Genomic DNA, 24,344 nt, shown 5'->3' with positions numbered 1-24,344 from the left:
GATAGGGTTGATAGAATAGATAGAGAAGATCCAACGGAGAGCAGCGCGCTTCGTTACTGGATCATTTACTAATCGCGAAAGCGTTACCGAGATGATAGATAAACTCCAGTGGAAGACTCTGCAAGAGAGACGCTCTGTACCTCGGTATGGACTTTTGTTGAAGTTTCGAGAACATACCTTCACCGAGGAGTCAATCAGTATGTTGCTGTCTCCTACGTATATCTCGCGAAGAGACCATAATGATAAAATCAGAGAGATTAGAGCCCACACAGAGGCATACCGTGAATCTTTCTTTCCAAGAACAATACGAGACTGGAATAGAAGGGAGAACCGATAGAGGTACTCAAGGTACCCACCGCCACACAACGTCACCTGGCTTGCGGATTATGGCTGTAGATGTTGATACAATTGTATTTCAGATATACTAGTTCGCTACGGTCGCAGGTTCGAATCCTGCCTCGGGCATGGATGTGTGTAATGTCGTTAGGTTAGTTAGGTTTAAGTAGTTCTAAGTTCTAGGGGACTGATAACCACAGCAGTTGAGTCCCATAGTGCTCAGAGCCATTTGAACCATTTTTTTTTTCTTTAGGACTGAGAATTTATTGTGACTATTTACTCTGCTGCTTGGTTATGTCTTTTACGATAGATATCCGGGTGGTGTTAAATGTTTGGCACATACAGGATAACTGCAAACCCACTTTCTGCTGGAGGTTAATTTCAAAAGCCTACCTGTTACCAACTGTTCGTCTAAAATTGTGAGACACATGTTTGTGACTATTACAACGCCATCTATTACAAAGCGAAAGAAGTGATCCAACTAAAACATTCATATTTCTTTACGTACTACGAGAATATGTAATAGAAAATGGGGAATCCGATTTTTTAAAAAAACGCAGTTGATATCGGTTTGATCTATGGCAGCGCCATCTGGCGGGCCAACCATAGCACCATGTGGTTTCCTCCTCCTAGCAAGACAAGTTTCGTTCTCTGTAGTTTTTTTCGTTTGACGATTATTTCGTGAGATATTTGGCCCGGTCACTATCAATGGACCACCCTGTATGTATACTGAATTTCGTGCTGCTTGCAGTTAACGGCTATCCCAGTGTTTGGCCGCCCACGTTATCTGTTTCGTATTGACCACTGATGCACAAGTTATTGAACAGTGGTTACCTGTGTGAATGAGGTTTGCCTGTTTTGGACACACTTGAGATACGGGTAAGAAATGTATATCTATGTGCGTGCCTGTGCACTCCGAAATAACCACAAGATCGATTTTCTGGCTGTCTCCTGGTATTTAGGTAATGTGTTCAGAGTTAAACAAGCTGGGGCTTAATGATGAAAAATTTATTGTCCTGTCGTATTGTAATTATGCAATGTGTGTTTATGGAATATATATAACATCGTTAATCGGCTCTAGGGTTATGTAATGAGTTAAGAGTGTGTGATTTAGGACTATGACTAGCTTTGATGTATTTGAGTATATTATCACTCCCTGCTCTGGCAGTAATAAGCCTGTCTGCTCTTATTATTAACGGCAAAATAGTGCAGATTTTAAAGTGGTTAATTCTGAATATGAATGGCTTGTGGGTCCTTTGTGGCCGTATTCCTATTTTGATATTTTTCTAATGGTTTGAGGATTGTGTTACTCTGCATACTGCTCAGTTGGCTGTGTGGTTTTATGTTGTTATTTCAGTGGTATGGTCAGCGGTGCGCGTCATCCGTTGAAACCAGTCGTTTAACGGGCGGACGACGCCTTGGCGGCGGCCAATTTGAATTGTAACCGATAGCGCAGTCGCTGTGTTTATCAGTGGACTCCAGTTCTTCGGCGACTTTGAGTATTTTCTTATTTGTTCCTGGTGACGCCGAGGCGACCGTCTTTCTGTCTTCACCGTTCCTTTCAGCTTTCATTCAGGCTCGATCTGAGTTGTCGTTTCCACACACCTCTGATCTGTCATTATTTGTCACAGAAATTTTGTAGTACCTGAAAGATGTCTTTCAGTGTACTGGGTTTTTAATATCTTATCCAGAAAGGGAAATTGTGAGTTGTTTCTGCTGTTATATCTTAAAAGGTGTCCTCCTTCTGAGACAGATTTTCTCAATAAACAATTTATTGTTTTTATGGTGCTTAAGATTTAGGTAAAGAGTATTTTAAAATCATTTATTGTTTCGGGTGGGGTTTGACGCCCGTAGAACTTTTGTCTGCATATTAATGTTTCAGATTCTAGGGAAATTATGTATATTATTCTGGGGTAACAGCAAGTTGCTGTTGTCATGCATTTGTTAAATAAAATCTGTTGGAAATTACTAGCCAAAGTCTGTGTTTGATTGGTAATTGTTGCCTTGTCTTTATTGAGTTGAAGTATTGTTGAGCTTATGTCCCACATCTCATTGTGCTATTTGTGTCATGCATGAAATTTTGTAACGGTCACTCCCACACACACTACATTCCACTTTTCGTTTGCAGTCTGTGACTGCCTGCTCCAGAACTTAGCCGTTCTTGGTTACTGTATAGCCTAAATTTGTTTGGAGAGCGTTTCTTGCTTAATACGGCCGAAGCACGTAAATTGCTGTAATATGTTTAAAGTTATGAGTGCTCGTTTACGTATAGTTGTCTTTGTGTAGTATGTCGCTTCGTTATATGTGCTGTTATCGTTTAGATCATTTAATAAGATATGTGTCTCACATGCAGAGTACTTCCAAATTACTTGCGTTAATTCTGTAACACAATATTCATCTAATGAAGCATAGTAGTGTGAAATACAGGGATGGTAAGGCTAAATGGCTACATGAAAAATGTGACGAAATCCGAAAAGTAAAGATTCTCGGAAGGACTGACTCAGCACACAGAAAAGTCAAATCAGCCTTCGATGAAATTAAGAACAATGCCGGTAACACTAAGAGTGCAATGGCGGTTCCACTGTTAAATACAGAGGAGAGAGCGGACAGGTAAACAGTTCGCTGAAGGCCATTGCGAGGGAGAGAATTTGTCTGACGATGTGATAAAAGAAGGAACAGCAGCCGATGGGGAAAAATAGGGAATCCAGTATTAGAACCAGAATTTAGAAGAGCTGTGGAAAAATTAAAATGGCATGAGGAATAGATAACATTCCATCAGAATATCTAAACTGACTGGTGGAAGTAGCACAAAACGGTTCTTTGCTTCGGTGTGTAGAGTGTATACCATCAGACTTCCGGAAAAGCATCATCCACACAGGTAGCAAGAGCCGAAAAGTGTGACTATTATCGCACTATCAGCTTAACAGCTCATGCATCCCAGTTGCTGGCAAAATATAATATACAGAAAAATGGAAAAGAAAACTGAGGAACTGTTAGATGACGATCCGTTTTGACTTAGTAAAGGTGAAGGATCCAGAGAGGCAGTTTTGACTTTGCGGTTGATAGTAGAAACAATACTGAAGAAAACTAGAAGCACGTTCATTGGATTTATCGCTCTGGAAATAGGATTTGACCATGTAAAATGGTGCAATATGTTCGAAATTCTAAGAAAAACGTTGGATACGTATAGGGTAAGACAGGTAACATACGTACAATATGTGCGAAACCCAAGAGGGAAGGATAAGAGTGGAAGACCAAGAACGAAGTGCCAGGATTAAAAAGAGTATAGGAGGGGGGGAGGGGGATGTAGTCTTTGGCCCCTACTCTTCAATCTGTACATCGAAGAAACAATTACGGAAGTAAAGGAATGATTAAAGTGTGGGATTTAATTCAAGTTGCAAGAATATGATTGATACGATTTGCCAATAACATTGCTGTCCTTCAGTATTTTAAACATAGCTGCGCTACAGCAACGGTTCCACGTCAAAAGATTAAAAAACAGCCGACCAGTTGCAAAGGATAAAGTAATCTTTACCTAGGTTTCAATAGATATAAATCTATCTTCTTCAGAAGACGGTAGTATTACATTAACATGGAGTGAAGTCCTTAGTGAAAGAGAAAAAAAATTGCACGATTAATTCAATGGAATAGATTAATTGAACGGAATGTAGAGTGAGAGTTCATTGAAAAAAGACAAAAGTAATGAGAATTGGCACAAATGAGAGCTGCGAGAAACTTAAAATCAGGGTTACAGATCACGGACGGTGACCAGGAACTCTGCTACATAGGCAACAAAATAACTCATCAATTTCCGCCGAAGGAGGACATAAAAATCAGACAATCACTGCAAAGACGGAATTTCTGGCCAAGGGAAGTCTCATAGTATCAAACATAGGCCTTAACTTCAGGTAGAGATTTCTGAGAATCGACGTATGGAGCACAGCATTGTTAACTAGTCAAGCATGAACTGTGGGAAAGCGCAAAAGAGAATCGAAGCATTTGATACGACGTTGAAAAAGAGGAGGACTGGTTAAATAAGGAATGGGGACGTTCTCTGCAGAATCGGTAAGGAAAAGGAGTATATGGAAAACACTGATATGAAGAAGGCGGTGACTCAAAAAGATAAGGGAGAAGGGGATAATGTAGACAATTTTAGACCTATTTCTATGCCATCAGCGTTTGCTAAATTTATTGAAATAATTGTGTATCTAAGGATAAGTGATCATTTTGTTCCACATAATTAGCTATCAAGTATACAGATCGGTAATAGAAGTGGTTTAACAACTGAAAATGCTATATTCTCTATTCTCTGTGTCGTACTGGATGAATTAAACGAAAGGATTCCAACGATAGGCATCTTTCTATTTGACTAAGACGTTTGATGGTGTTGTTCTCAAAAAGTTGCTTCAGAAGTTGGACCATTATGGAATGCCGGGTGTAGCTCACAATTGGTTCACCTCTTACTTTAATAGCAGACAACAAAATGTCATTATCCACATGCTGAGAATGGCTATGATGTGGGGTCCGAGTGGGGTACGGTCAAATGGAGGGTGCCCAGGGACCAGTGCCGGGGCCTCTTCTTTTCATTATTCATAAAATTATGTTGTCTCAAGTATTACAGCTGATTCTAAAATATTTCTGTTTACTGATGACACTAGCTTAGTAGTAAAGGATGTTGTGTGCAACATTGGCACTGTTTCAAGTAGTGCAGTTCATGACGTAAATTCATGGCTTGGTGAAAATGAATTAACGTTAAGTCACAGTAAGACTCAATTTCCACACTTTATAACAAACAATTCAACAGAACCCGAGGCTTCAATTTCACAGAATGGGCGTATGATTACTGAAACTGAACAGTTCAGATTTGTTTGTGTTCAGATAGACAGTAAACTGTCGTGGAAAGCCCACGTTCAAGATCTTGTTCAAAAACATTATGCAGCCATTTTTACTACTCGAAAGCTGTCTGAAGTAAGTGATAGTTCGAAACGAAAAGTAGTTTAATTTGCTTATTTTCATTCGCTTGTGACGTGTGGTATTACATTTCGGGATAACTCTTCCCATTCTGAAAGGATAGTTTTGGCTCGGAAACTGGCGGTTCGGGCAATAAGTGGTGTAAATTGGTGAACCTTTTGTCAACGCCTGTTCATTATTCTAGGTATTCTGACACTGATCTCCCAATATATATACTCTTTACCGTCGTTTCTTGTTAACAAATCAGCTTATTTCCAAGAACTGGCAGCTTTCACTTAGATATTACTAGGCAGAAATCGTATCTGCGTTTGGATAGCACTTCGTTGACTCCTGTTCAGAAAGGTGTGCAGTATACTGCTGCATCCATTTTCAATAAGCTACCACAAGAATTCAAAAATCTGAGCAGGAATCCACGTGCTTTCAAAACGAGCCTGATAATTTCCTGTCGAGGATTTTCATGAAAAATTAAGGTGATTCCTGTGTTATAATGTTGACTACGTTTACATAAATTTATGGCTTGTCTTTTTTTGGTTTCATAAACATTTTATTTTATCTGTTATTACTTTTATGTTGTAATTTCATGTACTGACACGTTCCATGACCTTGGAGACCTGCTACTCAATTTGGTCCAGCAGAACTAGACATGCAAAATAGAAAAATGTCTGTAAATAAAAATAGGAACATAAGCTATTAGGTTAACAAACGGTTTGGTAGAAGTAAAATAGGTGAATACTGTTTGGGAATGGTAGATTTATTATGGAAGACGTTTGAAATTCGGTTGTAGTTCTTACAATGATAACGTAAAGTGAAATGAACTGCTGTCTGAGGACTTATGTTATGGCACGTAATATCATTTGGACTCGTGAAGTGCTCCTTCACAGATTTTCGCTGATGAAGTCCAGGTGAGCGGATACCCTTGTGTAGACGGAAGGTGCGCCCGGGTATCCGCACATATTCAGTCCCCAGGACACCACGCCGATCAGCACGCCGTCCTGCACCAGGGGGCCACCAGAGTCTCCCTGAGCACAAGGAGTGAGCAGAAAATCTCAGTGCTTCTACAAAGAATAAGCTGTACCGTTAGTGTTAGATTATCCAACAATATCTGTTACATTTCTGCATTTATAGAAGATACAGCAACCTGAAAAAAAAATCTTAGCTTAAGAACAAACCACAGCGACACACAGAGGCCTGTTAATGTTTAATAAATAACAGCACCACTTTCGTACATTAAATAACCCTCTGGTTCCCGTCCGTAGGCAATTTTCAAATGATCGGAACTGTTTAACAAAACTGGCTCCTTAGTGCGAATATATGAAACGTAGATGTTTAACGTAACAGTAAATGCAAGAATCCATTTTCTGAAATGAAGCACAGTAATGGCTTGAAAATTTGAAGCAAAGTTACGTAGAAGACAGCATAAACAGCAAAATTAAGATGCGTTTGTGGTACACGATTAACCACGGTTACTATGCTGCTTCCGAAAATCGTATATAGTCAAGTTCCTTTGTCACAGGCTAAATACTAGTATAAAGTGCGTGCAAATCTTCTACGATTAGACCATAGTTAATAAACAAATTTAAAAATAAGTAATTTCCGTGATTAAACAAAGTTTTAGATAATGCAAAGGACTTGCAAAGCCTTTCATACCTAGATCGCAGTTAGTAAATTAATCTAAAGTTAAGTAATTCCTTGTTTAAGCAAACTGAAATATTGCAAGTCGTGACTTACAGAACAGACAGAGATGCCGTCATAGAGAGGTCCCGTGCAGATCATGGTGTCTGTAAGCGGGTTTCCGAAACCCAGTTCGTCGATATCTTGGCTGCAAGTTTCGTAGTCGATGATGCTGACGTCGACGGTCTGCAGAATGTTAGGTTCGCCAGCGGTCTCCGTTCTACCCCAGCCAGCAGTGACGGCGGTTGATCCACCTGTTGTCAAATCGAAAGCAAGAGGTCTAGTGAGACAATATCAGTCATTCATTGGGTAGTCATAATAGGTTTGAAGGGAATTTAACCAACTATTTACTTTGCATTCGGAGGCTGTTCTGATGCTCCCATTAGCTCATTCATATCCACATTTCCCGTCATTGATGCAAATTTATCGAGATGAATGTCCCTATGGTACCTTCGATAAAGACGTACGAGGATCGTTTAATAAGTAATGCCCCAATTTTTTTTAAGAAAAAGCCATTAATATACAGAGACAAACGTCCTTTGTTCTGTGTGCCGGTGAAGTTTGGAATGCTCTGGCAGATGGCAGAGTCGTAGTACAGCGTCAAAATGGCGTCTACATTCGACTCACTTTACAAGCAACGTGCTGTTATTGAATTCTTGTGTACAGAAAAAGAAACCGTGGCCAACATCCATAAACGATTCTGTGCAATCTTTGGCGGTGCTGCAGTTGACAGGAGTACAGCAGGGCAATGGGTAAAGGAAGTTACAGCCTTAGGTGATGCATAAACAGAGTTTCATGATTAGCCACGCTCGGGACGTCCTGTCACAGCCACTGTTCCAGACATGCCGACTCGTGCGGATGCCATTATTCCTGCCGACCGGCACATCACAACACCACAATTGGCTCTACAGTTGCCGTTCAGCATTTGAAGTGCATCAGCAATGATCGAGACTCTCGGATTTTCAAAGAGGTGCTCATGTTGTGTTCCACGAATTCTCACAGAGGACCACAACATTCAAAGCAAGGCCATTCCTTCTGAATTGCTGGCGCGTTTTGAGACCGACGGAGAGGCCTTTCAGTCACGGATCGTTATGGAAGACGAAAGCTGGGTGCACCACATTGCGCCGGAAAAAAAAGGAAGTCCATGGCGTGGCATCATCCTTATTCACCACTAAAGATGAAATTCAAAACAACCCTATCTTTTGGAAAAGTCATGGTGACAGTCTTTTGGGATTTTGATGGCGTCATTCTTGTGTATGTGATGCCAAGAGGGTCAACCATCAAATCAGAGGCATAATTGAAAACGTGGCTACCCCTACAGAAGAAGAGCTTTTACCAGCAGGGAATACATGCTCTTCCACAACGTTGGGGTACAGCGATAGATGGAGACTACTTAGAAAAGTAGGACAACAACGAAACATGTTGATGTATATTGTCATCAAATTCTGACTCTTGACAATAAATATCTTCTGAGAAAAACAAATATCGTGTATTACTTACTGAACGACCCTCGTAACTAACTTGTCTTTGTAACTTTTCCCGGAATGGAAGCTTGTGATTTTCCGATGACCACGACGAGGCTTAAAAAGATTGTATTTTGTCAATCTTTTCTTATATCAAAGAAGACGTTTACTGCTTATGCGTTTCTTTATAGTGCTGCAAGTGACTAATATACAAAATAATCCTTGAAGTTTGCCGATTATTTCATCTTCAAGGTCTCATGCAACTCTGGCAACGAACACATGTTTACAGAGATGTATACATATCAAGTCGTTTATATACAAGTCCTTTATACATCGTTTTCCCAGAAGCACCGAAAGCTCTGGTAAGGTAATGTCCTTATATTTATTCACGTCTGAGTTTTCTCTCCTTACATAGAAGTGATTTTGTTAATGGAAACTTTGTTGTTTGCACAGTGACTACAACGGAGTAATAACCCAATACAATGCAGAAACGCACTCATCGTCCCAAGTCACTTGCAACAGTTAATAAATTTTGCTATAACCACAATATTAAACATGTATTAGTGTATCAATAACAAAAGATATTTCCTTTGTATTTCTCCCTTACTCAGCTCATGAAAGTTGTGTACATTTCTCTGAACAGGTGCCGGTTTGGCTCCTACTTGACAACGATTGTGATTGCTAAACAGTTATGACATTAGGATAAACAGTTTACGTTCTACGAGTGAAGTAACAGCTGTGGTTCAGAGTTGGAATACCTGCAGGTAGTGAACCAGAGGTCGGCAAGCCGATGGTCTGGACGTACGTGCCCAGAGACAGTGAGGACTCCAGGATGAAGACCGCGATGTCGTTTGGAGCTACTCCACTGAGGAAAAATAACGTTTTCCATAAGCACTGTATAACGCTAACAGCATTGTTTAGACATTCATAACTGTTGAATTATGTTGAAAAATTTCTTATTGATATATGAGTCGCTAACAAAATACAACATCATGTGGTGAACTGAATTTCTATTCGACAGTAACAACATTAATTTTACTCTTGCAGGCAGCGTAATTTATTACTGTTACGAAGTGTAGGGCCTGTCAAAAAGAATCATCCGATTTTTAAAAAATCAAAACTATTTCGTTATTTGAGATATGTGCGTCAACAGCATACTGTTAGAAAGAGCATCCTCTCGAGTTTTACATGGTTCCCACTAGGTAGCAGCAGTGTGCGTCCCCTTCATTTCAAGTAAAATTGGTGTCGGGAGAACAAAAAGTGCTTTGTGTCCTACGTTTTTGCAGTGTGGGTCAGTAATAACTGTTAAGCGTGACTTTCGTACTTGTTATGGTGTAGATCCTCCTACAGCAAAGAGCATTAGACGATGACATGAACAATTCCGAGAGAGTGATTGATTGTGTAAAGGCAAATCGCCGGACCGTCCTCAGGTGTCTGAGACAGACGTCGAACGCGTCAGCCATAGTTTCACAAGGAGTTGGCAGAAATCGGTTCGCCGTGTAGCTCGACAGTTCAGTATGCCCCCGATGTCCATCTGGCGTGGGTTGCGTCGACGTTTACTCATGAAAGCATACAAAATTCAGCTACTTCAAGCTCTTCGTAAAGGTGACAAACAACAACGAGTGGAGTTGGAGTTCTGTAATTTCGTTCTTGGCAAGATGGTGGACGATAGTAATGAGGCAACATTCTATTTAAATGGAAAGATGAACCATCATAATGTGAGAATATGGCATATGGAACAACCAAATGACGTTGTACAACCTGAGGGACTCTCCAAAATTCGGTGTTGTTTTGTACAGGGTGTACGGTCCATTTCTCTTCGCCGAGAACACTGTTACAGGAAGCACATATCTCGATGTGCTTGACAACTTCTTTCGCCAAGGTTGGAGACTGATTCCAACGATTTCATTTACCAACAGGACACAGGCACCGCCGCACTGGCGTCTGGAAGTGCGGGAATTTTTAAATCAAAAGTTACTGTACGATGGATCGGTCGCATTGGATCTGATGATTCAGCCTTACATTACTGGCCTCCAAGTTCACTGGAACTGACTGTTTGTGATTATTTCTTGTGGGGGTTTATAAAAGACTCTGTTTATGTGCCTCCGTTAGCAACAAGAATGAATGAACTGAGACATCGCGTAACAGCTGCTGTCGAAGCTTAACAAGAGACATGCTGGGTCGGCCGCGGTGGCCATGCGGTTCTAGGCGCTTCAGTCTGAAACCGCGCGACTGCTACGGTCGCAGGTTAGAATCCTGCTTCGGGCATGGATGGGTGTGATGTCCTTAGGTCAGTTGGGTTTAAGTAGTTGTAAGTTCTAGGGGACTCATGACCTGAGATGTTAAGTCCCATAGTGCTCAGAGCCATTTGAACGATTAGACATGCTGGCTGCAGTGTGGGAACAATTTGAATGCCGCATTGATGTATGCCCCATCGTAAAGGTGGCATATTGAACGCTTATGAAAAGGTATGAAAAAAAACTTCTTGAGTTTTCCGTTCATCAAAAAAGAAAATTCATTGTATATGTATTAGTTTCAGAAATGTAGACGTGCAAAGTCGGATGTTTCTTTTTGATACCCCTGAATTACGGAAAAAATTCAGTCGCAGATTTAGACACTGAACTAACTGTTCTTTTACTTCAGTTAAAATAACATTTTAAATGCAATACAAATTCAGCTGACTAGTGTGACAACAACGAATTAGAATTCCATGGAAAAACAACAAAGAAGTACTTCAACAACGATGCACTACGCTCCTGAAATTGTCCTACTTCTATTAATGGCGTTGGACGGAGACTTTTCCAGGTAACGTACTCACCCAGCGAAGTCAGGATGCACGATCTGCTGTGAGACTCGGATCTCCTGCTCAGTGCCCTCATCGCTGCTCAAGTCGTGCTCTCCGGCCACGGCCTGTCAACCAGATATTACACCGTGATTCCGACTGAGCGCATGGCAATTTATCGAATGCCTTGGGAGAAAGTACAGGGTGACAATTACTAACGTATATGAAAGAAAATCGTCATAACTTGTGAACGGTTTGCGTTAGGACTTTCAAACTCCGCGGTTGGCCTCGGGGCATGATCGGAACTAGTATGCGGATGCATCGTTTGGTTTAGTGACGAAGCCAACTTTCATTCGGCCGGGTTCGTCAATAAGCGAAATAGGCATTTCGGGGTACTGAGAATCCGCATTTTGCGATCGAGAAGTCTCTTCACCATCATCGAGTAACTGTGTGGTGAGGAATGCCCAGTCACGGAATAATCAGTGCGATGTTCCTTGATGGCGCAGTGATTACCGAACGGTACGTCAAGCTTTTGGAAGATGATTTTATCCCCATTATCCAAAGTGACCCTGACTTCGACAAGGTTTAGTTCATGCAAGACGATCGAAGCCACTAGCGTGGGCCTCGATTGGCCACCATATTCCCCGGATCTGATCATATGGGATTCCTTTTTGTGAGGCTATATTGAAGGCAAGGTGTACAGGAATATCCCCAAAACCATTACTGAGCTGAAAACGGCCATTGATTAGGTCATCGACAACATCGATGTTCCGGCAATTCAGCGAGTCATGTACATTTTCGCTATTCGTCTGAGCCACACCATCGCCAATGATGGCAGGCATATCGAACATGTCATAACCTAAATTCGAATATCTTTAGTAACGCTTACATGTTGAGTAAAGTGTGTGTAAGCCGTGGTTTGTAACTAATTTACGTTTTTTTCATATAGTTCCATAATTGTCACCCTTTAAATAGTCTGTACGTACAATCGACCACTCTTTAACGGATTTACACTTTTAAAACCTCTTTAGAAATTTTTGATTCTTCATTGTCATGTGGATCAACCATTTCTACAGCCAATACCTTAACATCCAAAGGGCAGTTAGCCGTGCAAGTAAAGAAAAAAACCTTAATTTGTTTGCTTCAGTAATTCATATCATCTTTCCATTTGTAGCCGGCCGGGGTGGCCAAGCGGTTAAAGACGCTACAGTCTGGAACCGCGCGACCGCTGCGGTCGCAGGTTCGAATCCTGCCTCGGGCATGGATGTGTGTGATGTCCTTAGGTTGGTTAGGTTTAAGTAGTTCTAAGTTCTAGGGGACTGATGACCTTAGCAGTTAAGTCCCATAGTGCTCAGAGCCATTTGAACCATTTTTTTTTCCATTTGTAAGTGAGAAGTGTCGATGGAATTTTGTATTACTCTCAATAACCTTATCCTTTTTGCTGTTATTCTCGACATAAATTATACATCATTGATACCCGCTTGATATATCTTATTGTTCATTAAAATCAGTTGTGGTACAGTTGAAATAAATTAGCCAGTGTTACACTGAGACTAAGATAATTTACAAAATATGATCCAAGACACAAAAAAACTGTGCATCTCGAAGACATAATCCGAGAGGGAAGGAAGTCGGTAGACGTAAAATTCATGTACAGACAATCAAATGATTTCCATTTCAGGAGAACTGAATGATTTATTGAAGAGGAAAAACTTCACAAACTGAGCAAGTCAATGCGTTGGTCCACCTCTGGCTCTTGTGCAAGCAATTATGCCGCTTGGAATTGGTCGGTAGTGTTGTCGGATGTACTCGTGAGGGATATAGCCCCAAATTCTAATTGGCGCGTTAAATCGTCAAAGTACCGAGGTGGTGGTAGGGCCCTGGCCAAAATGCTCGAAACGTTCTCAGTTGGGGAGAGATCCGGCGACCATGCCGGCCAACGTAGGGTTTGGCAGCGCGAAGTCAAGCAGTACAAACACTCGCCGTATCCGGGTGGGCATTATCTTGTTGGATTGTAAGCCCAGGATGGCTTTCTGTAGAATGCCAAAAAACGGGGCGTAGAATATCGAGGTACAGCTGTGCTGTAAGGATGTAGCGGGTGCCAACCAAAGTGGTCCTGCAGGGAAAAGAAATTACACGCCAGACCATCACCCATTGTTTTAGTGCAGTATGTTGAGCGACAGTCAGGTTAATATTCCACCGGAATCTGAGTCGTCTCCAGACATATATCCGGCATGGAATGTCATTGACTCGAGCAGAATTCAGTGATAAGTCCCGTTTTGCATGTAGATACGATGACCACCGAAGACCGTGCTTGCAGTGTCTCCGGATCTCTCCCCAATTCAGAATATTTGGTTTGGTATGGGCAGGGCCCACCATTCCCCTAATGCGTCAGTTGGACAGAATGTGTGGACGATATCCCACAGGAACAACTTAATCAGTCAATTTGAAACGGAATAACTGCTTTCATAAGGGCTAAATATGGGCCAACTCGTTATTCACTTGCTCCATTTGTGAAGCTCCTTCTCCTGAATAAATCATCCAATTTTTCTGTAACTGAAATAATTTGTTTCTCTGTATATCTCCATCACATCCAGCGATTTTAGTAGCATTCTGATAATTCTTTCGTGATATGTCGTTTTCTCTTGTCTTACCGTTATCTCCGCAAGAGTCGAGCTAGATTTCACCCAAATGTTCGCTTCTTGGATTTTAAACATTTCATTGCTAAGAAAATGTTTTAAGGATGTGTTCTGTACAACCTGACATCCTTTCGGTAATCGCACATAGATAAGCTATTGATTCGCTAAGAGCGCATGCTTCGCCTATTTTATTTGAAGACTCATAATATCGCTTCCTTTTATTGGTATAAAATTATTTAATTCTATAACTGTTGGAACACGTGAGGCAATACTGACCCTACGACTTCTCTTGGAAGAAAGATTAAGGAAAGGCAAACATACGTTTCTAGCATTTGTAGACTTAGAGAAAGCTTTTGACAATGTTGATTGGAATACTCTCTTTCAAATTCTGAAGGTAGCAGGGGTAAAATACAGAGAACGAAAGGCTATTTACAATTTGCACAGAAAGCAGATGGTAGTTATAAGAGTCGAGGGGTATGAAAGGGAAGCAGTGGTTGGGAAGGGAGTGAGACAGGGTTGTAGCCTATCCCCGATGTTATTCAATCTGTATATTGAGCAAACAATGAAGGAAGCAAAAGAAAAGTTCGGAGTAGGTATTAAAATCAATGGAGAAGAAATAAAAACTTTGAGGTTCGCCGATGACATTGTAATTCTGTCAGAGACAGCAAAGGACTTGGAAGAGCAGTTGAACGGAATGGACAGTGTCTTGAAAGGAGGGTGTAAGATGAACATCAACAAAAGCAAAACGAGAATAATGTAATGTAGTCGAATTAAGTCGGGTGATGCTGAGGGAATTAGATTAGGAAATGAGACACTTAAAGTAGTAAAGGAGTTTTGCTATTTGGGGAGCAAAATAACTGATGATGGTCGAAGTAGAGAGGATATAAAATGTAGAGTGGCAGTGGCAAGGAAAGCGTTTTTGTACAAGAAAAATTTGTTAACATCGAGTATAGAATTAAATGTCAGGAAGTCGTTTCTGAAAGTATTTGTATGGAGTGTAGTCATGTATGGAAGTGAAACGTGGACGATAAATAGACAAGAAGAGAATAGAAGCTTTCGAAATGTGGTGCTACAGAAGAATGCTGAAGATTAAATGGGTTGATCACATAACTAATGAGGAGGTATTGAATAGAATTGGGGAGAAGAGGAGCTTGTGGCACAACTTGACTAGAAGAAGGGATCGGTTGGTAGGACATTTTCTGAGACATCGAGGGATCACCAATTTAGTATTGGAGGACAGGGTGGAGGGTAAAAATCGTAGAGGGAGACCAAGAGATGAATACACTAAGCAGATTCAGATGGATGTAGGCTGTAGTAGGTACTGGGAGATGAAGAAGCTTGCACAGGATAGAGTAGCATGGAGAGCTGCATCAAACCAGTCTCAGGACTGAAGACCACAACAACAACAGAAAGACTTGATTTAGTTTTCCTGAAGTGTGCTTTAAACTGTTAGAGAGTTAGTAATCTTCCTCCAAGCTAAAGGTACTTGCAAGACAAATTAGATACACGGGGAAAACTTGAAATTAATAGCAAGTCGTTTGGCTGCATTATATTCCAAGCCATGTTTACTATGAAAAATTAAGGTTATTGCTCCGTAATACCAGGAAACGTTCTTTATGTCTGGACAAATTCAAAACTGTGGTTCAAGTCACAATACATTTCCTCTTACATAGGTTTCACATGTGGAACTAGTAGGTGTAAACCCTCCATGTCGACGAAATATCTGTGGGGAAATGATAAAGTAAGTGTAGTGTGAAACACTGGTAAAGGCATACTCACGAAAACGTCTGTATCGTCCACAGCGCAGTGACCGGCGGTGAGGATGGCATTGCTGGTGAGGATGGAGCCGCCACAGGCGTGGTACTGAGTACCCAGGATGTCGTGGTGCAGGGACACCAGGTAAGGAAACTGGCCTGCGAAGAAGATCAACAACACGCGTTGTTAGTACGCGTCTGCTTAGGCGTCGCGTCTGAAGTCCCCAGGTAACAACCCTATCACCATTAGTACTGGCGCATGTCTTTGATTCGTTAGGCTACCCAAGGAGAGGAATTTGAAATTTATAACGTTGCAAGGAAAATATGATACAGTGATGAAACTGAATAACTAGTTAACAACAGGTGAGATATAACAACATAATTTAGTAATATGGTCGTCTTTTCATTATTATACTCATGAGTCTAATTCTTTTGTAGTTAGATTCATTCTGAGGCTTAAATAACGTGTTCGTGGCAATTATTTGCAATTAAAAATGTAAATTTTCACTGCAGTGATAGCAATATTATTTACCTCTCACGACATGAGTCTATGTAAAAATTAGACACCTGGGTGATAATGTGCTGGGTATTTGATCATGCAGGAACATCAATGACCTGGTGGTTACAGAGTGAAAGGTGCCCTGTGCTTACACTGAGACGACAGAAGACACTGGATCTCTTTTTGCTCAGCGGGACGCGGAAACTCGACGACGTAGCATGGACTCTACAAGTCTCTGGAAGTCCCCTGGCCAGCCGAAGTGGCCGGGCGGTTAAAGGCGCTGCAGTCTGGAACCGCAAGACCGCTACGGTCGCAGGTTCGAATCCTGCCTCGGGCATGGATGTTTGTGATGTCCTTAGGTTAGTTAGGTTTAACTAGTTTTTGAAGTCCCCTGCAGGAATATTAATCCATGCTTCCTCGATAGTCATCCATAATGGGGAAAGTGTTGCCGGTTCAGGCTTTTGTGCACGAACTGACCCTTCGACTGTGTGCCACAAATGTTCGATGGGATTCATGTAGAGTGATCTGGGTGGCCAAATCATTCACCTGAACTCTCATGAAGGTTTAAACCAGACGCGAACAAACTTGTCCAGGTGGCATGGACATAGTCATCCAGAAACAATCCATCGTTGTTTGGGAACATGAGGAACATGAATGGCTGCAAATGAAATAACCGAACATAAACATTTCCAGTCAGTGAGCCAGTCCATTCCACGTGAACACAGCCCACACGATTAGGAACCACCAACAACTTGCACGGTGCTTCATTGACAACCTGGGTCCATGGCTTCGGGTGGTCTGCGCCACACTCGAACCCCACCATCAGCCCTTAGCAACTGAAATCAGGAATCACGCCAGGCCACGGTCTTCCAGCAGTCTAGCTTCCAACGGATACGGTCAGGAGCGCAGGAGAGGTGCTGTAAGTCATGATGTGCTGTCAGCAAATGCGACGGTCGTCTGCTACCATAGACCATTTACACAAAATTTCGCAGCACCGTCCTACGGCTAAATTCGTCATACGTCCGACATTGACTTCTGCGGTTGCTTGTCTGTTAGCACTGACAACTCTACGCAAACGCCGCTGCTCTAGGCCGTTAACTAAAGGCCTTCAGCATTTGCTTTGCCCGTGGTCAGAGGTAATGCCTGAAATTCTGTACTCTCGGTACACTCTTGACTCTGTGGATCTCAGAATACTGAATTCCCTGACGATTTCCGAAATGGAATATTCCATGCGCCAGGGAAGGAAAACATAGGTACAAAGAAGGTAGCTGCGAAGAAACCATGGGTAACAGAAGAAATACTTCAGTTGATTGATGAAAGGAGGAAGTACAAATATGTTCCAGGAAAATCAGGAATACAGAAATACAAGTCGCTGAGGAATGAAATAAATAGGAAGTGCAGGGAAGCTAAGACGAAATGGCTGCAGGAAAAATGTGAAGACATCGAAAAAGATATGATTGTCGGAAGGACAGACTCAGCATACAGGAAAGTCAAAACAACCTTTGGTGACATTAAAAGCAACGGTGGTAACATTAAGAGTGCAACGGGAATTCCACTGTTAAATGCAGAGGAGAGAGCGGATAGGTGGAAAGAATACATTGAAAGCCTCTATGAGGGTGAAGATTTGTCTAATGTGATAGAAGAAGAAACAGGAGTCGATTTAGAAGACATAGGGGATCCAGTATTAGAATCGGAATTTAAAAGACCTTTGGAGGACTTACCGGCAACGGCCTTGCCGCAGTGGCTACACCGGTTCCCGTGAGATCACCGAAGTTAAGCGCTGTCGGGCGTGGCCGGCGCTTGGATGGGTCACCATCCCGCCGCCACGTGCTGTTGCCCTTTTTTGGGGTGCACTCAGCCTCGTGATGCCAATTGAGGAGCTACTCGACCGATTAGTAGCGGCTTCGGTCAAAGAATACCGTCCTAACGGTCGGGAGTGCGGTGTGCTGACCACACGCCCCTCCTTATCCGCATCCTCCTCGGAAGATGACACGGCGGCCGGACGGTCCCGGAAGGGCCACTTGTGGCCTAAAGACGGAGCTACATTACATTTGGAGGACTTACGATCAAATAAGGCAGATGGGATAGATAACATTCCATCAGAATTTCTAAAATCAATGGGGGAAGTGGCAACAAAACGACTATTCACGTTGGTGTGTAGAATATATGAGTCTGGCGACATACCATCTGACTTTCGAAAAAGCATCATCCACACAATTCCGAAGACGGCAAGAGCTGACAAGTGCGAGAATTATCGCACAATCAGCTTAACAGCTCATACATCGAAGCTGCTTACAAGAATAATATACAGAAGAATGGAAAAGAAAATTGAGAATGCGCTAGGTAACGATCAGCTTGGCTTTAGGAAAAGTAAAGGGACGAGAGAGGCAATTCTGACGTTACGGCTAATAATGGAAGCAAGGCTACAGAAAAATCAAGACACTTTCATAGGATTTGTCGCTCCTGGAAAAAGCGTTCGACAATATAAAATTGTGCAAGCTGTTCGAGATTCTGAAAAAAGTAGGGGTAAGCTATAGGAAGCGACGGGTCATATACAATATGTACAACAACCAAGAGGGAATAATAAGAGTGGACGATCAAGAACGAAGTGCTCGTATTAAGAAGGGTGTAAGACAAGGCTGTAGCCTTTCGCCCCTACTCTTCAATCTGTACATCGAGGAAGCAATGATGGAAATAAAAGAAAGGTTCAGGAGTGGAATTAAAATACAAGGTGAAAGGATATCAATGATACGATTCGCTGATGACATTGCTATCCTGAGTGAAAGTGAAGAAAATTAAATGATCTGCTGAGCGGAATGAACAGTCTAATGAGTACACAGTATGGTTTGAGAGTAAATTGGAGAAAGACGAAGGTAATGAGAAGTAGTAGAAATGAGAACAGCGAGAAACTTAACATCAGGATTGATGGTCACGAAGTCAATGAAGTTAAGGAATTCCGCTACCTAGGCAGTAAAATAACCAATGACGGACGGAGCAAGGAGGACATCAAAAGCAGACTCGCTATGGCAAAAAAGGCATTTCTGGCCAAGAGGAGTCTACTAATATCAAATACCGGCCTTAATTTGAGGAAGAAATATCTGAGGATGTACGTCTGGAGTACAGCATAGTATGGTAGTGAAACATGGACTGTGGTAAAACCGGAACAGAAGAGAATCGAAGCATTTGAGATGTGGTGTTATAGACGAATGTTGAAAATTAGGTGGGCTGATAAGGTAAGGAATGAGGAGGTTCTACGCAGAACCGGAGAGGAAAGGAATATGTAGAAAACACTGATAAGGAGAAGGGGCAGGATGATAGGACATCTGCTACTAGAGGGAGCTGTAGAGGGCAAAAACTGTAGAGGAGGACAGAGATTGGAATACGTCAAGCAAATAATTGAGGACGTAGGTTGCAAGTGCTACTCTGAGATGAAGATGTTAGCACAGGAAAGGAATTCGTGGCGGGCCGCATCAAACCAGGCAGTAAACTGATGACAAAAAAAAAAAAAAACTCTACCTGCCGTCTCGCGTTGAGAGTCTTTTAATTCTGTTCGTGTGGCCATAATCACATCTTTCGCCCTGTGAGGAACTCACCACTGTGCAGTCCTTCACACACCTGCATACAGTTCACACGAAGAAGGCAGCAATGTACAGGCTAGATACTTGTCCTCTACAAGGTGGTCCATTGATCGTGACCTGGCCAAATATCTCACGATATAAGTGTCAAACGAAAAAACTACAAAGAACGAAACTTGTATATCTTTACCTTGAAGGGGGAAACCGGATGGTGCTATGGTTGGCCCGCTAGATGGCGCTGTCATAGGTCAAACGGATATCAACTGCATTTTTTTAAAATAGAAATCCACATTTTTATTGCATATTCGTGTAGTAGGTAAAGAAATATGAATTTTTTAGTTGGACCACTTTTTTGCTTTGTGGTACATGGCCCTGTAATAGTCACAAACATATGGCTCACAATTTTAGACGAACAGTTAGTAACATGTAGATATTTTAAATGAAAAGACAGAACGTAGGTACGTTTGAACATTTTATTTCGGTTGTTCCAATATGATACCTGTACCTTTGTGAACTTATCATTTCTGAGAAAGCATGCTGTTACAGCGTGATTACCTGTAAATACCACATTAATGCAATAAATGCTCAAAATGATGTCGGTCAACCTCAATGCATTTGGCAATAAATGTAACGACATTCCTCTGAACAGCATGTAGTTCGCCTTCCGCAATGTTCGCACGTGCATTGACAATGCGCTGACGTATGTTTTCAAGCGTTGTTGGTGGATCACGATAGCAAATATCCTTCAGCTTTCCCCACAGAAAGAAATCCGGGGACGTCAGATCCGGTGAACGTGCGGGCCATGGTATGGTGCTTCGACGACCAATTCACCTGTAATGAAATATGCTATTCAATACCGCTTCAACCGCACGTGAGATATGTGCCGGACATCCATCATGTTGGAAGTACATCGCCATTCTGTCATGCAGTGAAACATCTTCTAGTAACATCGATAGAACATTACGTAGGAAAGCAGCATACATTGCACCTTTTAGATTGCCATCGATAAAATGGGGGCCAATTATCCTTCCTCCCATAACGCCGCACCATATATTAATCCACCAAGGTCGCTGATGTTGCAGTTGTCGCAGCCATCGTGGATTTTCCGTTGCCCAGTAGTGCATATTATGCCGGTTTACGTTACCGCTGTTGGTGAATGAAGCTTCGTCGGTAAATAGACCGCGTGCAAAAAATCTCTCGTCGTCCCGTAATTTCTCTTGTGCCCAGTGGCAGAACTGTACACGACGTTCAAAGTCGTCCCATGCAATTCCTGGTGCATAGAAATATGGTATGGTTGCAATCGTTGTTAATGTAGTATTCTCAACATCGACGTTTTTGAGATTCCCGATTCTTGCGCAATTTGTCTTCGACTGATGTGCGGATTAGCCGTGACAGCAGCTAAAACACCTATTTGGGCACCATCATTTGTTGCAAGTCGTGGTTGACGTTTCACATGTACCTGAACACTTCCTGTTTCCTTAAATAACGTAACTACGAACGGTCCGGACACTTGTATGATGTCGTCCTGGATACCGAGCAGCATACATAGCACATGCCCTTTGGGCATTTTGATCACAATAGCCATACATCAACACGATATCGACCTTTTCCGCAATTGGTAAACGGTCCATTTTAACACGGATAATGTATCACAAACCAAATATCGTCTGCACTGGTGGACTTTTACGTGATACCAGGTACTTATATGTTTGTGACCATTGCAGCGCCATCTATCACAAAGTGAAAAAATGGTCCAACTAAAACATTCATATTTCTTGACGTACTACACGAATATGTAATAAGAAATGGGTGTTCCTATTTTTAAAAAAACGCAGTTGATATCCGTTTGACCTATGGAAGCGGACTGATGACCTCAGATGTTAACTCCTTTAGTTACCAGAGCCATTTGAACCATTGGAACCTATGGCAGCGCCATATAGCGGGCCAACCATAGCGCCATCTGGTTTCTCCCTTCAAGGTAGACAAGTTTCGTTCTTTGTAGTTTTTTCGTTTGACGCTTATTTGGTGTCATATTTGGCCAGGTCACGATCGATGGACCACCCTCTATATTGGATGAAGGCACTCAGAGCGTTAAGAGGCTACTAACGTTGTCCATGGACCTAGTATTTTGGGAGAATGTTAGGGTAGAACTTGTATCTTAATTCCTCTGACTTAGCCATAATCCACATTCGACGCCAACTACTGTGTCTTTGGGCAACCTGAAATTAAATTAGTGGACTTGGCAGAATTAGTGAAACGTCTAGGTAACAACTGTCAAGTAGGTTAATAAAGTAAGAGTGTCGTCCAGATGACTAGCAAATTACGTGTGTAAAATGCAGGCAGTAGTCATAACTAATGACTTTTGCATGTGTTGATTGAGCAATGTATTAAACTATCTACCGAACAGCCAATCAAATGCTGGGTTGATGCAAGTTTTTTGGATCTCGAGCTCTCGGACCGTTTAGAATGGAGGAGACTTGACGGATACAATCCATCCTTGACCAAATGGATTATGGAAAGATAAGATAGTTTACAAATGGACTCTCACCTTTGGTGGCGTCGTGTCCCCCGAAGATGCGTCCCCTGGAGACAGCGAAACGTCGGGCCGGTCCAGTGTGCGGGAAACGACGCACCGGTAACGCTGAACCTGTAGCAAGTACACCGACGTCCAGCTAACCCTTTCAGACTGAGTATCTGTCACAAATAGCGAATGTAGTCTCCTAGTATCTGCATATAGAGAGCAGTTTTCGCACAACTGAACCATCCAAACTCATTTAAGGAAACTGACATTTATGACTGCTTCTCATTTCTCTCCTCTTCCCCAAAGTTGCACTCAGACCAGCTTTGCAGAATGGAAGTAAAAGAGCTATGATGCCAGAAATCAGTGTACAATGGCACAGAAAGTTACTTGGAGATTGTGTCAGTGGAATACTGCTCGCAAGATGGAGTTTTCAGTACTTTATACCAGATTAATTGGCGTTTCAACCTTCACAAATGCTCAGCGCAGCTACTCCTCCACTAAAACTGAAGCAATGCGTATCAGAACAGCGTTCTGTTTCGCTAAGAGTACTCACCCTGAACACAGGCGACGAGGGCCAGGACGAGGACTGTCTGGCTGAGCATCTTGAGGAGTCGTGTTGTGCTCCAGACAGGCTTCGGTGATATATATATATACACACACACACACACATCCAGCCATGGTAACCAGTGAGCTGCTGACCTTGCGTTATATTGGGAGTAGTGATAACTGGCAGAAATTACTGCATCCTGTTCTTATCTTCGGTGGTTCATAAAACGTCAGAGCACGTAACGGAAATCTTGACTGTAGATAGTGTATATGACTGAAGACTTCGGCACCATTCCTACAATTTCATGAAAATGCTTCAAGAATGCACAGTTGTTGATACTCGGTAACGTGAATATCCTGCTATTTTCAGTCATACAGAGACAAAGAATGTGTCAGCTCTTTGTTTAGTTTTGAAAGCGGATTGCCTGCGAAAGTAAGTCCGAAATAGTCCTCGAACTGAAATGCCCTCTTATATTGTAAGTTAAGACTCGTGAATTTATATAGTAACGCGATCTGACTGCAACATTTAGAAAATATGACCCAGAGCAGAAGTGATTTAAGGTGTGAAAAGTGCAGTAGTAATTAGTTAATTGATTTACGTGAACCTGATTAGTCGTCGCAAACATCTATATTCATATGGGAAACATGTAAATAACGTTACTAATAGTACCGTTGTGCGTAATGGGCACGGTGTATCCACACTGTCATCATAGTTCACGAGTACGCGAAGTGATATAGTCACACTTTATAGGATGAAAACTGTAAGTGTAACAGCTGCGTCAAAACCGTCACTTATCTTCTGTTCTGAAAACCATGTCTGGGAAGGACGGAGTGCGAGGTCTAAGCTTAATCGTATCTTTGCTGGTGGCGAAGTAGTGCACCCTGTATCATGTGGTATTATACTAACTACAAAGTGCGAATCCGAAAAAAATCGTGTGACTAGGAAAGAAATGGCAATGAAATTCAACTTTCCTAGAAAATGTGTTCGTAGGAAAATACATAACTATTTCCCAAAAGTAATTAAGCCACGATAACCCATACAATGTAAGTACTAGGAAGGTATACTATTAGAAGTTCGATGCGTGAGAACTTGAAACAGAAAAAAAGGAAATCTGTATACGAGTCGCTTACTGTCAAAATGTCCTTTATCCAATCGGCATAAATTTCGGTAATTAGTAAGAAACTTACTAAACAAATCCAGTCGTACGTATAAACTTCAAAATTTTCTGCATGTTTCTTAGTTATCTATTTTTGTTATTAAAAAGAACATTAAAAATAACTTATTTCAAAATTTTGTTATAAATAAAAAACTCCTGGATAAGGGACATTGTGTAACCAAAATATGGATAAGAGACAATCCGAAAATAAAAACTTTGGATAAGAGACAGTTTGAAAAATAAAACAGGGGGAAAGTTATAGACAGTGTTTGATTAGCAAATGTATAAAATTTAATTTTTGTGGAAACTATGTCTGTAGGTGTTTTTAAAACAATTGAAATAATTTCTGGTTAAAAAATAACATTGAATTAAACCTACACACATTACAGAAAACATAATTTAAAATTGCCTTAAGGGTAGTCATTTACTT

At 41.7% G+C, this 24,344-nt stretch overlaps 1 protein-coding gene across 1 annotated transcript; it reads right to left on the bottom strand.

The window, feature by feature from the left end:
• Positions 1–6,037: 6,037 nt before the first annotated feature.
• LOC126237402 (trypsin-1-like) lies at positions 6,038–22,866 on the bottom strand. The gene is made up of 7 exons (XM_049947494.1): positions 22,765–22,866; positions 22,239–22,337; positions 15,642–15,775; positions 11,260–11,351; positions 9,200–9,306; positions 7,036–7,232; positions 6,038–6,326 (listed from the first exon to the last, which is right to left on the bottom strand). Exons 1-7 carry the CDS (start codon positions 22,811–22,813, stop codon positions 6,183–6,185), a joined length of 822 nt encoding a protein of 273 aa, XP_049803451.1. The 5' UTR covers positions 22,814–22,866; the 3' UTR covers positions 6,038–6,182.
• Between the last annotated feature and the right edge of the window lie 1,478 nt (positions 22,867–24,344).

This window comes from Schistocerca nitens, chromosome 2 (genome assembly GCF_023898315.1).
Source record: "Schistocerca nitens isolate TAMUIC-IGC-003100 chromosome 2, iqSchNite1.1, whole genome shotgun sequence".
Lineage (NCBI taxonomy): Eukaryota > Metazoa > Arthropoda > Insecta > Orthoptera > Acrididae > Schistocerca > Schistocerca nitens.
The sequence above is the reverse complement of the archived record's forward strand: the minus strand, read 5'-3'. Positions and strand labels throughout refer to the sequence as shown.

Excerpts from the sequence above, each read along its gene's own strand:
- LOC126237402 (XM_049947494.1), bottom strand. The coding sequence starts at position 22,813 with ATGCTCAGCCAGACAGTCCTCGTCCTGGCCCTCGTCGCCTGTGTTCAG. Across the intron at positions 15,776-22,238 it reads GGGACACGACGCCACCAAAG|GCCAGTTTCCTTACCTGGTG; the intron begins GTGAGAGTCCAT and ends TCTTCTTCGCAG. Across the intron at positions 9,307-11,259 it reads GTGCATCCTGACTTCGCTGG|TGGAGTAGCTCCAAACGACA; the intron begins GTGAGTACGTTA and ends ATTTTTCCTCAG.